This window comes from Dicentrarchus labrax, unplaced genomic scaffold (genome assembly GCF_905237075.1).
Source record: "Dicentrarchus labrax unplaced genomic scaffold, dlabrax2021, whole genome shotgun sequence".
NCBI classification, from domain to species: Eukaryota; Metazoa; Chordata; class Actinopteri; family Moronidae; genus Dicentrarchus; species Dicentrarchus labrax.
In genome coordinates this window covers 6,440,412-6,456,427 of record NW_026136717.1, presented here as the reverse complement: position 1 = coordinate 6,456,427, position 16,016 = coordinate 6,440,412, and the positions used below count along the sequence as shown (strand labels likewise).

General features: G+C 45.7%; 1 protein-coding gene across 1 annotated transcript in view; it reads right to left on the bottom strand.

Annotated features, from left to right (window-relative positions):
• The window catches only part of efnb3b (ephrin-B3b), a 77,057-nt gene extending 61,425 nt beyond the window's left edge, over window positions 1-15,632 (bottom strand). The window contains exon 1 of the mRNA XM_051428727.1: window positions 14,653-15,632. Within this exon, the coding sequence (XP_051284687.1) occupies window positions 14,653-14,801 (149 nt within the window). The 5' untranslated portion in view covers window positions 14,802-15,632. The remainder of the gene's footprint in view (window positions 1-14,652) is intronic.
• Between the last annotated feature and the right edge of the window lie 384 nt (window positions 15,633-16,016).

Below are 16,016 nucleotides of genomic sequence, written 5' to 3'. Positions count from 1 at the left end.
TTTCCAACTACAGGCGGAAGCTGTTGTGGTCCTGTTTGGTAGCCTGGCTGACCAACCCTGTGACAATCTCCCCCTGAAACAAGCTGTGTCTAGCGCTAAACTGATGGCTCAACACGTGTGCGGCTCTCCTGATGACTAAAGAAAAAGATTCAGATTGCCTCGAACTTCAGCAATCGGCCTTATGTTACTGTTTACCGACAGCTTTACATCCGTATGGAAGCTGTGTTAAGTTACTGCTAATGCAAACTGAACATTTCCTACTGCTGCTACTGCTCCACATGAAAGATTTTACACCAGGGCACTGGTGGGAGACTTCGATTGTGAGGCATCCATAGGAAATGCAGTGTGGTATTTGTCCCAGAGTTAACAGAGCTTCACTGGCGGTGCTGCTCATGAATAAAATAAGGTCTACACAACAAGATATGTACACATTCAGCACCATTTGGTCAGCACATCCGAAAAGCTGCATTACAGTAACAGCACTGAGTACCTATGTGCATCCATTAGTACTTAGCCGGTACTCCATATCAGTGGGCACTGGCCCAGTTCAAGCACCGCTCCTCACCCTCTTTTTCCCTTTCCTCTCTACCTTCCTCACCCTTCCAATTTTTCTCCCTCCCTCTGTCTCTGCATGCCAGTGGATGTCTTTAATCAGAGCATCAATCAGAGTGCGACACGTGTGAGAGAATGAAGCTTAATCCAATATAGGATACATGAGATAATACAGCTGTTAAAACCATCAGCCGCCTGCTAGATAACAACCCTGTCACCCACATTAAGTCTCTCTCCCCCTTGTCTCCCCTCACTCTCACTCTTCCTCGTATTCGAATCTCGCTCGCTTAATGGTGAAATGAATGGTTGTTAAATCTCAGCATCTCGCTACCAATTTGTTGGGGTCTTTTTCTTTTTTTTTAAATTGAAGTCTCTTTGCATCATAGTCTCCTTCAGGGTTATTATTGTTAACAAGAAGTCTAAATCCAGCCATGAAAAACACTTCTGGATAAACCGAAATGAGATTTTAAATTATGGGAGGAAAAAAAGTAAATCAAATATCAAGAATGCAATACTTTTGCCCCCTTTATAAATTAAATAAAAGAATGAAAATGCATTTTTTTCCCAAAATACAGAGAGAAAAGGAAAAAGAATTGACTATACTGTTTTTACATAGGCCTTAACATACAGAAATACCTTCGGAATACTAAAACTTACATTAAAAAGAGGTGAAAAAACTAAACCTTCAAGAGAAATAACAACTGACCTAAAAATGGGAGCCCTTAATACCGACCTGAAATTAAACTGAACTTTAATTAAAACTTGCTGTGAATCTCTAAAAACCTTGACCCTTCAATCTCTTTTTTCACTACTAACCAAAAGACAAAATCCACATTTCTCCGATGCATTGGCCAACTGCTGGATGTTGGACTAAAAGCAAGGAGATTACTCATTGGACTGGGGAAGATTAATCAGTTAACGTGACCTACTCGCCAAACCGGTCAGATTATCAGCGAGCAGAGAAACAGAGAAAGAGGGAGAGAACATGCAAAATAGAGAGTGAAGTTAAAAACAAAAAGGAGGGATAAAACAGGACCACAGGTGGGAAAACCGGTTAAAGGAGGTGAAGAGTGAAAGCTAGTCCAAGCACTGACAGACGCTGAAGCTAAATAGACATTTAACAGACGGATAGATGGAGAGATAGTCCATGAGGGAAAACGTGGAGTTAAATGGAGGGTGACTGAGGGAGGAGGGGCTTCTGTCACCACCTGCAGGAGCCGATGCAAGCAGCGGTTGGGTTTAAGACAGCATGGTTAAGGACCGAGAGATAAGATAGGACTGCGAGCTATTCATCACATTTATAGGCGAGGTGACATTTAGCCAGACGTCAGCTTGGTGCATGAGTGTTTTGAGGGTGCACAGGCCACGAAAAGGTGTGAATCAAGGTTTGCATGCAAAAAAGTAGGTGCTTTTTGTATCGAATTGTACTTGTGCATCTTGTGAAATGCTACCATCTCTCTTTGGCATATTTTCCTTGTGGAGCAGATTTAAAAAAAAACAGGCAAAATACATAAGTGAAGGATAACCATAATTGTTCTTTCTTTTGTGCGTAGGTGCAGGGCTGATTTTCTCAGTCTGAGTCTAGGACACCTGTCACCTCCTAAAGACACACACACACACACACACACACACACACACACAGACAAACACCTGTCTCTTGTCTAGGTGAGCAATGACGCCCGGGTGGGACGAAGAGATAGAGAAAGAACGGGAAGGGCTTTAGAGAGAGAGAAACAGGGCTTATGGAGGACAGAGGGAGGACGGATGGAAAGCTGAAGATAAACTAAGCTTCAGACAGCAAAGCAAAATGTGTGCTGGGAAAAAGACACACTTTGTTGTGAGGAGGACAGTGGACAAGGGGACTGACAGGCAGGTTTGAAGGTGGAAAACCACGGGATGCAAGAGATGGCCTCGGAGAAAGGGGGGAGGGGGGGGTGAATGGAGAGAAGAAGAGAGGGGAAAAAAGGCAATGGGGAGGAGAAAAAGAGATGGGTGAGGGAGAGGAGGGAGGGTCCGTGGATTCATAATCCCCTTACAGACAGCTTTGTTGAGTGATTGACAGGCCAGCGCGCCACGTTAGAGCCCGAGCACACGGGGGCCGCCATGACTGGAGGGATTATCTCTCCCCTGGCTTACAACCCCCCCACCCTTCACACCACCTCATCACCACCTCACCTCCCCCCCCTCAACAGGGTCAAGTGGTACAGGCCAGTTTCTGTTGTTTTCGCCCTCTCTTTTCACGCTCGCCCAGAAACCCTGACTTTGTCTCACATGATTGTGTTGTTTTGCAAATAAAGCTTAATGCAGCAATGGAGGGGAGGGTAAGCAGCAGGGGGTGGTGGTGGTGGAGGGGTGCGGGGTGTACACAAACCCACGCAGGGCATGTACACAAGCGCACGCACCCACGCATGACGCATGCCTGACATCCACACAATCACACACAGGCAGGCACACATACACACACACACACCCATAAAACTCGCTCTATTCAGCATGCAAGGGCATCATGAGGGTACAGAAGCACTTAAACAAGACCTTGAGTGAATTCTTTTGTTCTAGCTAAGTACCACCATAATAGAGTTAGCTCGCCCATCACAAGAGTGATTACGTTTAAGAAGAAACATAAGGAGAAAGCAAAGGTTTTGATTAAAAGCAGATAACATAAAAAAATACAGTTGAATTATGGCACTTGTGCACGATAGTGGCATTGTTTGGCCGCTCTGGAGCAGCTAAACTAAGGCTTTAAGAAATCAGATAATGTGTATGATTAACCAAGCGCCAGAATACACACCTCAGAGACTGGACTTGTTGCAACGCTCAGCTGTGTACACACACGCCACACACATATATAACGGCCACCCAGGACTGAGGCTCCAGATGGGCTAGGCCTAACTGGGACCAGTGGCTTTACTGAAACACACAAAATGGGGAACCAAACACAAACACCACAGCAGCTGTGTGTGTTAGCTAGCACATACTTTTCAAAGCCCAGGACCATACTGCCAGAGAGTTATCAGGGCCACGTAACGGAAATCAGCATTACACGCGGATACGCATGCACATACACCCGCGCACGAGGTACAGGACTGCACATGTTCGGCACAGTGACCCACAGCCGTGCCACCCATCCATCAACTGAAAACCAAAGAGCACAAGAGAGAGACTGTCGAAAAGGAAGGCTTTTGTCCCATCTCTCCTTCGCCCCCCCTGCGCACCAGCATTCTTCTGGCTTGATTTTTCTTTGTGGGGAAGGAGGGAGAGAGGGAAGAAAGAAAGGAAGGATGAAAGAAAAGAAGAAAGGAGGGCGCTCCATCTGTTTTTTTCCCCTCCTGTGGCTGGGGACCTGCAATACAGCTGCACTCCAATGGAGAGCAAGACTGATAAAGAAAAAGGAAGAAAGAAAGACAGAAAGATTTTTGGAAGGGAGGTTAGAAGACGGGATAGCTAATGAGGGAATGGCTTCCTGATTTCCAGAGAATGTTGAGGGAGTGGTACTTACGCTTGTGTGTGTGTGTGTGTGTGTGTGTGTGTGTGTGTGTGTGTGTGTGTGTGTGTGGAGAGAGAGAGAGAGGCCGAGCTCTGGCTCACAGTTACTCCCAAATTACTTTGACACCGCAGTGATAGGCAATCATGATTATTCATCCTGTCTTCACAGAGGACCTATTTACTGCTTGACGGTGATGAGCGAATGAGGAGAAACAGACACTGTACATCAAAAAACCACCCACAAAGAAGAAGAGAAACATAAAGGACCAGAGTGGGGGAGAAAAGGGAGAAAAAGAAGCTAAAAAGATGAGAGCAATTCAAACCAAAAAAAAAAAAAAAAGAGGAAATAAATTTTACTGTCTGCCAATAGCTGTAACATGATAATGGCTTGATATGTAGAGATGGAAATGTACACTGGTGGTGAGCTGGGCCACGAGAGAGAAAGTGAAAGAAAAGACAAAAGAGAAGGGGGGATTAGTGCGGAGAAGTGGACTGGTTTTACAGACGACGAGAGGGGTAAGAGTGCGTGTGGGAGAGTGCGAAGCCGGAGAGCAGAGTGTGTGTGAGGGCTTTCAGTGGAAGCGCTCGGGGGGGGGGGGTGGAGGTGTGTGTGTGTGTGGGGGGGGTGTCTCTTTTGTTCACAGGGAGCAGAGGGAGGAGGGTGAAGTGAAGGAGGGAGAGTGAGAGAGTAGAGAAAGAGAAGTAGAAGGAAGGAGTGAGAGATATGCTACTGACGGAGAGAGACAGGGTGCGGGTGGGTGGGTGGGTGGGGGGGAGTTGGAGTGTACCTCTGAAGAAACTCAACCCCTCCACTTGGACTTTTTCCAGCACCGAGAGCAATAACATTTTTCATCTGTGCATGCATGAGTATGTGTATGTGTGTATGTGTGTGTGTGTGTGTGTGTGTGTGTGTGTGTGTGTGTGTGTGTGTGTGTGTGTGTGTGTATACAAGCTCTCCACTGTGTGCATGCATGCCTGGCTGTGTGTATGCCAGTGTATACGAACGCTGCAAGACATGAGGACAAAGGCAAGAGAGAGAGAGAGAGAGAGAGAGAGTAGAGGAGGGTAAAACCGCTAAAAAGCAGCTCTGAGTCGTGTATTATATCCAGTGCCGGGGTATCAGATGATGCCATGTGGACGAGGCAACAACAATCCACTTCTCCGCTCTTTCTATACAAGATGGATCTTGTTAGAGTTACTTGTCCTAGACAACAAAGCACTGCTCTGCACTCCATATGCTCCGAAAAAAAGAACATTTGGAGGCAGTCAGCTAGTTGTACTTGGCCTTAAATCATCGCTTCAGGTTGAAATACTTTTATCGGCAAAAGGTCCGCCTTTCAGGAAGAGGGAGAACCGGCCTCGTTTTAGTTTGACAACCATGCATTTTTGAGTTTATCCGATGAAGGTATCAAAGAGGTTCAGAAACTCAGAAGATGGTGTCACTTTAAAGTAAAACATAGCACATTCTTATTATTACTAATGAAAATTCATTAGCAACTAAATCCATTCTTGATATTTAAACACACTCAGCACACAGGCTTAGCTGCTACAGCTTTATTCACTCTGATATGACCATTAGCTTATGTCGGCTCATGTTAGCTTATGTTCGCACACTTTAGATAGATATTGTGTGTAAGGGAGTTCATTTTGCTGACTTTCAACCTCATAACTCTTCTCTGGCCACAGTAGTAGTGTTTAGCAAAGCTCCGTAAGCTAAAGGTGAAAATCGACTAAATGTTGTGAAGCTTTAATGGGATTTTAATAGTAAACTCTTACTTTCTAATTGACGAAACAATGACATTAAGTAGGCCTGTGTAGCTAAGCATATGCAAGTACACAAATTCCATTGCTGTTAATGCCAGGATAACAGGATACAACGTGTTAACTGCTGAGGTTCAGGGGAGATTTTAACCAGACTAGCTGTTACCCTACGCTTCCAGTCTGTGCAAAGCTCATTACCTCCTGGTTCCAGTTTCATGCCTAATGCAAAAACATTAGAGTGCTATTGATCTTCTCATTTAACTATTGACAAGAAAGTGAATAAGCATATTTCCTTTAAGAGAATAATAAATCGGAGGGTAATGTTGAGACTGAAATTAATATATATTGTGAAAGCTGTTGCCTTCGAAGTTTCTTTTCTATTCTCAACATCAGTGAAACGTACGAACATTGAGACAAAAATGTCCCGTGGTCAACTACAAGAGAGAAGTGTTTAAATCATAAAAGCAATTTAAAGAGAAACACTTGCTTAAGCTACCATCCATCTCAGTATGTGATCTCTGCAAACTGAGAGCAGCCCCCCCCCCACGAAGCCCAAACCTTCAGCATCCAAAACTCAAGAATTAATCTTAATCTTTCATTTCCATCTTAATCTTGCATCTTTAAAACATCAATCCTACTTAAATTATATCCAATGCAGAACCCAGGAAATGGAGCGTGATTTTTCCCTGCACAGCTAGCCAAGGTCAGTTTCCCCATAGACTGTAAGAATGATGGGCTAATGCCAAAGCCAGATGGACTACGCTCACTGTACGGTCTTTTACCTCCTAATTAGAACTATGCATATGTGCACGCACTCACTCACTCACACACACACACATCTGAGGAGAAGAAAGCGTGAAGCCTGGAAAAATAATCAAGGTGCTGGGAGTTAGTGATGGAGAATATTACAAAAGATCTGAGGTAGAGCAGTAGGCCTGTGCTCATATGGGCTAATAAATGTGTTTGTTTATTAGCGAGCCAAGTTTCAAGATGACTGGGTGTTATTGCAGCGGGGCAGAGCAGGACAGGGTTCCCCACCAAAGCCTCTTAGCATGAGGATCATCGCTGACCCATTGTAAGTCAACGGGTAAAGATTATCTTAAAGCTAAGATGCTTTGGAGTAATAGTCCTCCACATCTCCCACACAAGAGACCAAACATCTACTGCAGCAGCCAGGAGGATCCACACCACCCTCCGACCAGCCCCCACGCAAATAAAAGCAACGCTATCGTTTTGTACTTGAGCGGTGAATAGTTTCTCTGTCTTGTTACCAGGCTCCTTGCAGGCAGAGTGATTCATGTATGCTTACTTTTTGCGGCTCTGTGTGTTTCTGCAAATCTCTGGATAACAGCTTCTTATGCCAAAAATATAAATGCAAAATGAGATATTTAAAGAAAACGCCACCTGTAACCACTTCATCACTTACACAAGGAGCTACCGGCTGTGTGCCTTGCATTTCTAGGTCCATTTCATTGTTTGACGGTGTATTTTTGTTATTCCTGACATGACTTAAAGATACAATTGACTACAAATAAAAAGGAAAGCATCCTAGCAAAAAACATCAGGTTTTGGGAGTGTATTTGGGAGAATCACCAACCATTGCACAGGATGAAATCCATCAAAGACGAGGCAGAGCCGTTTGACTGCAGCCTCAATAGTCCAGAATAAAAGTTGACTTTTGAATTAGAAGCACACACTTGGAAAAACTTGGTGTCTTGTACTAAATTATCATCCCTCTTTTTCAACACATTCTTGTATGAAATGCAGAAAATCCGAAACTGAAGTAATAGTAGGCCAGGAAAGGTGGGTTCACCGATACATGTAAATTACGACGCTTCATCCTGGAGTGCAATGAACTTCAAATATTGATTATACAGTGGAAATGTAGAGCTTTCTTTTAAAAGGAAGTGATTTTGCTTTTGGCAAATTAAGTCTAACAACACACTGGTCTGCTACGAGGCATTTGGCATCATTTCTGCCTCTTTGAATGCTGCATACAGTGTGTGAAGTTTAAGCGCAGACTAGTGTGTGTGTGTGTGTGTGTGTGTGTGTGTGTGTGCGTTTTCGGCATCTCATCTGATCGCATGAACTGTAGTAAATACAGAGAAGGGAAACAGCTGCCAGTCTCTTCGTGGCTCCACGGCAAGTTGATCAAAGAGCTCATTCTGCCCAAAAAGTCAATGAATTCCTTTAAAGCTTACCAGGTTTCACGCTGGACTTCACAGGGATAAATATTATGGGACGTGTCAGTAATGAGGAATGAGGGGCCGGCTCGGTTGTATGCGAGCAGGAAGCAGCTAGTCATGGCGGTGACCTATAGATCATCAGTCACTCTCCCTGTCTGGTCTGTGTCACATCAGCCGGTACCACTGTCAAACCCGGCCGTGCTCCCAAACCATCCATCTCTCTCCTAACTTGCCTTCCCTCACTGTCGTTCATGCTTTTTGTTTCCCCTCCCTGACCCTGCCAGCTCTCCTCCTGTCTCCTCTATCTTTCCCTCATCTCACCCTGACAACACCCACTTCTTCTATTTCTGCCCTCTCGCTCATATCGTTCCAAGATGTTTGCCAAAACTTCAGCTGTGACAAGGCACAGCTGTCCACCAGCAAACCCGCTCATTTGTCTCTCTTGTGTAGACGCACACACTCTCTAACATTCAGTTACAAAATCTTTTCGGGCCGGCGTCCAATCAAAGCGTCGCGCTGACGTCCACTGGCAGACGGCGAAAAGGAGAGTGATGGAGTTTCAGGGCTGATGAAAGTGACGGGACGTAAAAGCTGAGACTGGAATGAACTTTGGCTGCTTCGCGAGTAATTTGCAGATAAGAGGACAACACATTTGTCTTCTGTTTTGCATTTTACAAGTCCTGCATAATCACGTGTAGTGCTATGCAAAACAGGACTGCACCTCGGTATTGCTTGAGAGGAGAGCAGATGAGAAAAGACCTAACACACACAAACACATGCAAAGCAAAGAAATCTCCATTTAATCATATAATTTCCATCTTAAAGATCTGCTTAAATCCTTATTTTCTTCTAAAAAATCTGACCAAACTGGGACTATTTCAACTTGTTTCCCAATGAAAATCAACCTTTTTCAAGAAAGAGTTTGCATCTTGCAAAAAGAACAGAGTCAAGAAAGTTTCAACTTAATTGACTTCAAGAAAATACTTGAAGAAGTTGATCCCATTGCGCTGTAGAGAGATTTTTTCATTTGTTTGGAGAAAACAGGGCTGAATTACAGACAGAAAGACTATCAGAAGGAGACTTTTTGCAATTCAAGCGCACATGGCATGCATCAGAACAGCTTAGAGCTTGGAGATCTTAACACACAATTTAGTATTCATGGCACAAGCACACACATGCCAGCACATCCTCCTGTCACAAACCAGAATCCACACACACATGAAATGACAACAGCGTCAACTCCCTCCCGCTGCTATCCCCTGTTTATCTGGAATGATGCCGAAGCCACAGCAGAGCTGGGAGTCTCGTGATACTGAGCCTCAACAAAACTGACGAGCAAGGAGGGGAGGGTGGAGGGATGGCAGAAGAGGGGGGCGGGGGGCTAAGAGCTAAGAGACTGGAACGTGAGTAAAAGAAAGGATAGAGAAGGTGATGAAGAGTGTGACAGAGGTTGCCTCTACGTTGCAAACCCCCTCTGGCCTACAAAGTCCACGCACACTTTCATACTGGCTTCTCATCCCACAAGTCCGCTTCTCTGTGTCACCCGGGAGGAGGAGGATTGACCTGGCCCAGTCCAAATGCTGCCAGGAGGATTGGATGATCCTGCTTAGGCAGGGTGTGCTGTGAAGCAAGCTAATGAGAGGCCAGTGTGTGTGTGTGTATGTGTGTGTGTGTGTTGGCTGGCTTTGCTAAGGGGCTCGGGGTTCAGCCACCCAGGGCAATCTGCCCAGTGATGCTGGGACACATGTGACCCCTTCAGACCTACGGCCTGGATTACTGTTACCATTACTACCATTGTGGATGTGTGTGGGTTTGTGCGCATGAACATGTTTCCAGGGAAAAAAGTTGCTTGTTTCTGCATGTGTTCCAATGTTCAGAACTAGCTCAGCCAGCCACACGCTTTTAATCTCATTCATCCTAATCATCAGCACTTTTAACAATTACCAAAATCCCAAAGTCACTTCTAAAGCCCCAGGGACTGGGGAAGTAAATTAGTTCTTTAGCTAACCCCAGCATATTTACAACACCGCTTTATAGCTGTTATGATGTTGATGAATGTGCACTGCCCCTGCCAAATAAACTTATAATCGAGTGATAAAATAATGAATGAATTCCGAGTGGAACAACAGTCCGTGACGCCTGCCAATTTCCTCACCTCTCCTGTATGTGTGCGTTTACGTGTATGGGTGTGTGCGCACATCTGCCCTCCTGTGTTTACCGTCTCATTGGTGGCAGCGTGTGTTTAATGCTCACTTGCACATGCAACGAAGGAGATACATTAGGACCACACACTCTTTACACACGTGTCCGACATAGATGGGAGGGGAGGTCGGGCCCCCTGAGGGTCATTTATGTGCATGTGTGCCGGCATCTGTTGGGAGCGTGTCGGCTTCAATAGATCTATCTGCTCGCATGTCTGTATTTTCACAGTCCGACTGCGTACCTGTGCGTCCATCTGCCTGCCTGCAACGCCCCAAAGAAAGAAAGAAAGAAAGAAAGAAAGAAAGAAAGGAAAGGATTCGAGCCTCTGGCCGGATCGGCTCCCTTCTCCCTCCCCTGGCCTTTCCATTCTGCCACATCAGCTGAAACCTCCTTTCACAGCTCCTGTTGCTCTCAGCTCGTAAACTTACACACACTCCTCTTTTTCACCAAGGGAGAGGGAGGTAGGAAGAGAAAAAGGGAGAGGGGAGAAGGGGGAGCCGTTGCCTGCTTTAACAGGCGGCTTGAGCAATATGGTTCATATTGTTCTCTCCATTACATCCCCTCTCTTGTTTTTACACTCCCTCACTCCTAAAATTAAAAAAAAACCTACCCAGTGGATATTCTGTAATCATTTAGCCTAAGGATGCATGTAGGCTTACTAGGCTCCTGCTTACTTATCCACACAGCCCAGAAAAGCCTCAGTGCATGTATGCATTATTCATGAACGGGAAACCTACGGGTGGTTGTTTACGGGGATGAAACCGGGTGTGGATCGAACATTCAAATGATCAATAAACGGGTGTTGGAATGCTGCTCCTTTGATATGACACCCTGTTTGACCCACTAACACTTATTCCACTCTCTGCACTCAGTCCCAGAATGCCCTCGCCAAGAAGATTTCCAGTGATTTTTTTTTTTTGGGGGGGGAGTCTTTTCTCTGGGTTTTTTGTACTTGAAACACTTAGCCTAGTTAGCTAGTCTTTTATCCGGCGCCAATTAGCCGGCGATTAATGAATTATTGAGAAACGGGAAGGGGGGATTAAATTTTAATGTGGATCTTAGGGGGAATAGTTGTATTACAAGTCACCGCGAGCGGAGCGCCGAGCGGAGAGGCGCCCACCCTCAGCAGCCGTTTACAATAATCTACAGCCGTTTACTAAAGTATGGAAAGAGAGAAAAAGAGGAAGGGAGAGATTGAGTGCGAAGGGAGGGGTGAATGAGAGGTTTTGGCCTTAAGAACAGACGCTGAAATCAAACTTGCAAACGGGCCAAAAACTACAAAACTCCATATGCTGTGATCAGAGGAGTGACCAAAGCCAACATTCTCTCTACTTGAATTCATTTGTGTGTGTGTGTGTGTGTGTGTGTGTGTGTGTGTGTGTGTGTGTGTGGCCTACCAATGTGACGTATAGTCTTGGATCCCCTGTGTGTGTGTGTGTGTGTGTGTGTGTGTGTGTGTGTGTGTGTGTGTGTGTCTGTCTGTCTGTGGGTCACCTGCCGACCCAGCACCCACTCGGCTTCAACCGTCCCCGAAACTCCTGAGCAGTAATGTAAGATTCGATCTTTCATTAGGGCGGCCGTGTAAGGCCGATAATAGGAGATGCTGAGATAAGGATAATGTATGTCTGAGGGGGGAAGCTCTTCCCAAGGTGATCGTTCTGGTTCAGTTCTCTCTTCCTCAAGCAGAACCTGTATTGGCACTTGAGACTTAACTGGTATTGATTTACTTAGGGTTAGGACTGTCTCTACCCCCACTCTGCTCTCCCTGCTGCTCCTTCTGTTTCTCATTCACCTTCTGGCACCTGTCTCTGTTTATATTCCTCCCTCTACAACTCTGTCTCTTTTCTTTCTGCCGGGCCGCAGTCATTCCAACTGATGGAGCAGTCAATAAAAGGGTGGATGCAGCACTTGATGACTGTAAGCGTTTTCTGATACTATATTTTACTGTAACTTACGTCAGCCTTATCGTGTGTTCCAAGGATTAATCAGTTGGCAGGGTCTGAGGCATCCTCTGCTACACCCATGGGTGCCCCCTTTCCCTTTTCACCCTCTGTCACTCCTAACACATCTTTGAGTGCGTCAGTGGCGGCTGTAGCGCTATAATTAGTGGCTGGATGTGACACATGTTTCCAATTTGCTACGTCTGGTCACTGCACTGGGGGTGGGGTGGGGTGGGGAGTGACGGAGCGAGGTAGAGCGATAGAGACGGACGGAAAAGTGACAGGAGGAAAAAGATGCAGAGATGGACGGGGACGGCTGAGGAAGGGCGGGAGAGTAGGAGGGCATTGAAAACAGAGGAAGAAAAATGGAAGAAAGAGGTTGAAAGGCGTGAAGGAGAGAGGGGAGGAGAGGGTGAGGAAGAGAAGGAGTCGGAGATTGCTCACAGAGGCGGAAAGAAAGATGGTAGGAGAGGTGGAGGGAGGCTGCTGGTGGACGGTCTAAACTTCAAAGCAGTGCATCCAGCAGAGGTCTGGAGGTTAACAACGTGACAGTCCATTTGCTACACAGACAAGATGTGAACCATACATGCGCTCCTGCACCTGATTGCTACAGACTACTGCTTCTGCTTACTTTTCGCCTCATTTCAGAAGTACAAACCAGATGTGTGTGGGCTCCGGACATTGTCCTTGGAAGATGCGCACTTTTTGGAGAAGCACAGGCTCTTAACATATTTCAGCCCAGGGCCAAAACCTATTTTGCCCCGAGGCAGCTGAAACTAAAGTTCTGCCCTTGTCACGTAGAGACCGAGGAGAAACAAGTACATGGAAGTGTGTAAAAGGGCCAAGAAAATAAACGGGAGGAATGACTAAGCTGATTAACTATGAATAGTAAGCTTCACGAATAAGCCTCGTAGTATACAATAGGCTTTGTATTTTGAATATATGAGTGAGCAAATCTGTGGAAATGAATATGAAGTCTGGCATCAAAGCCACCACCCCTCTAATTGCCAGCCAGGCCCATTCACTAAGCCCTGACACCCACCTAACACTAAACTCCATTAGGAGACAATGGCGTGGAATCACCTGTAAGGCCTCAATAGCCCGGGCTGTTAGCTTCCCACTGAAAATTACCCTCCCGTGTCCAACTCTACTCCCTGTTGGGTGAATCCACCCACTGCTGACAAAAAGCCCTCATTAAGGGCTTCATGCCTGGCTCCACAGCGGGGGCCCACGCACAGGCACATCTGTGGAAAGGGGAGAAACCGGGCAGGCCGCATAGCCTACAGCACATGGACGCATTAAAAACCTGTTAGTCCCTAAATAAAGCCTCTGGCATGGGAGTGAGGTGCGGATGGAAAGGTCTGGTAGGCTGCCTAAGGTGAGAAGTGAGTCTACATTTTTGCTTTTGTAATTTCTTTGTTTCATTAAGTGAGTAATGTGGGCAACAAGGAATGGGAGGAGCAGTGTTCCCCTCAAGCTGATAGCCTGGTGGCCTACATATACTGTTTATTAAGCTGGAAAATATCATTGTCCCAGTTTGTCCCCAGAAATGTAGTCAGTGTCACCTCCATACAAGCTACCTTGTTATTCTCCAGCACCCCCCACCCCTCCTTCCTATCCACCCTTCACCAGCACCGGGCGTCTTTTCAGACACTGGGAAATTGGCAGAGGTGTGAGAAAAGTGGTGTCGGTCGTTAAGGCCGGACGGCCGAGAGGTGTTTAAAATGACATTTCCTCAGCTAATGCCTGACACCTTCTCCAGAGGAAAAGGAAGAAAAAAAAAAAAAAAATGCAAATGAGCGCGCATGGCCGGGTGGGCAGACAGGGGTGTGTTTGAGAGGCCTGCGGGGCCGGGGCCTAGACTTTAATCAAGGTCATCCAGCAACAGCAATTAGAGCATCACACACGCGTCTTTATTATCCCACACACAGCTTTCTATGTGTTGGAGCTTACAGGGACTTTACCAATGAGACCAACTACAGCTGGATCATCCACAGTAATCAATGCGAGTGTGACAAATTCACAACAGCTGTGCCACGGTGCAGCCTGTTTCAGCTCAAAGTGTATACATTTATTAAATTACACTGTTTATATTGGAGCCCTGTTAGATTCTAAACAACAAGGATGGGATGATGTGATTTTTCTGGAGGAAAGTACAACGAATTGGCAAAATAGAAATAAGAAATAATGAATAGTCTCACAGGGACTGTCTGCGGTAGGCCCGCACTCTCTGGTGCCCCTATCCAACTTTATGGTGTTTTCTATGTCGTGTTGCATTACTGCCAGCCACTTAGTAGTGCACTTAGACTTACTTGCATTCATTAAAATGTTGCTTAAATCCCATCTTCTCAGCAGAAGTTGCATGCCACATTTAAACCATGCAATTAAACTAATTATTCAATCTGGGTTTTTTTTCTCCCGTGCGTGGGCTGGAAACTTCAAGTTCAAACCTGCAATCAGGCAAACAGTAAAAAAAAAAAAAAAAAAAAAAAAATGTAAGACCAGCAAGTGAAAACTGCGCTTACCTTTCGTTCAGGGAATTCCAGTAGATGGGCTCCATATTGCTGGCCGTCGACCCCAGTAAATCCAGTAAGAATATCAGCAGGATCCCCAATCCATTCCCACTTCCACGACACGCCATTTCAACCCTGACACCCAGCATATGCAGCCCCATTTAAAAGAAATGGGCGATATTTTCTTGGGTTTTTCAATGCTGTTTTGCAAGGGAGACTCTCAAAACAATGGATGTGCGACTGCAGCCGATCAGGCTATAGGTAGAGGCAGTCAAAGTGTGGAGTGAAAGCCCGCTGTGTACAACCTCATGGATCCACAATTTTAGCAAATTGTACTGGGTCAAACCAAACCCGGACTGAAATGTGCAGGAGAAACTTGTTCGATCCGTGCGTCTGGCTCTCCAAAAACCACGGCTTTTCTGCGCGTCCACGATCGTACTATTTCAGTGCCAATCCCATGACTTTCCCATTAATTTGTCATTAGTCCTCGTTTTTCCAAAGCGATGCTCCTCGGCTCGAATAGAACTCCACCGAATCGAATTCTCTGAAATGTATCGCCACCCAAAGAGCTATTTCTGTTGCCTTTCGGTGCGCCCTAATTGTCTTTTACCGAACAATGTTCCCTTGTTCTCTGTGCAGACTCTGTGTGATTTCTCTCCCATTACCTTGTTTTCTCGCAAGAAGATCCACCTTCCAACATATCAGGCTGGAAGCTGAGAAGAAATATTGTCCGTCTGTGAGGAGGGAAACAGCCGAGATCAGGCCAAAACTGTGAAGGCAAAGAGCGTTTAAAATGGAAAAGATGCCACTCGTGTCCACAGCTCCATCCTCATAAAGACATGTTGATGCTCGGCGGGTTTAGTCAATGCGCATTACAATCCTTATTCTCCCTCTTTGTAAAATACACCGGTTGAACACGGGTTGTAAATCCGCGAATCCTTCGGCAACGGATTCGTTGAAAATTAAAAAAACAAAAAAAAAAAAACACAAAAAAGAAATCAGGATCCAAATCGATAATAAGTCCAAGAATAAAATCAGGCTACAACACAAGAAAACTGAGAGCAACAACCCAAAGCGCTAGAAAAGCATCCTCACTCTTAATAACGTCGCACAAAGGCCAACGTGAAACTTGTGAAGTGATTAAAAAAAAATAAGAACGGAGTTGAGAGCGTGAGCCCCGGTTGGAAATTGACGCCTATCTGATGCAGCGCATCATTTGGAGAGCTGGACGCGTCGCTTCTCGGCCAGAGCAAAGCGCTTCATTCGTTATCTCATCCGTCTCTCTGCCTCAGAATCCCACTGCTTTGACTTGCCCTAATGCTCGCAGCACATTGACAGACCGACTGGCTTGTTTGAGAGGAGGAGGAGGGAAAAAG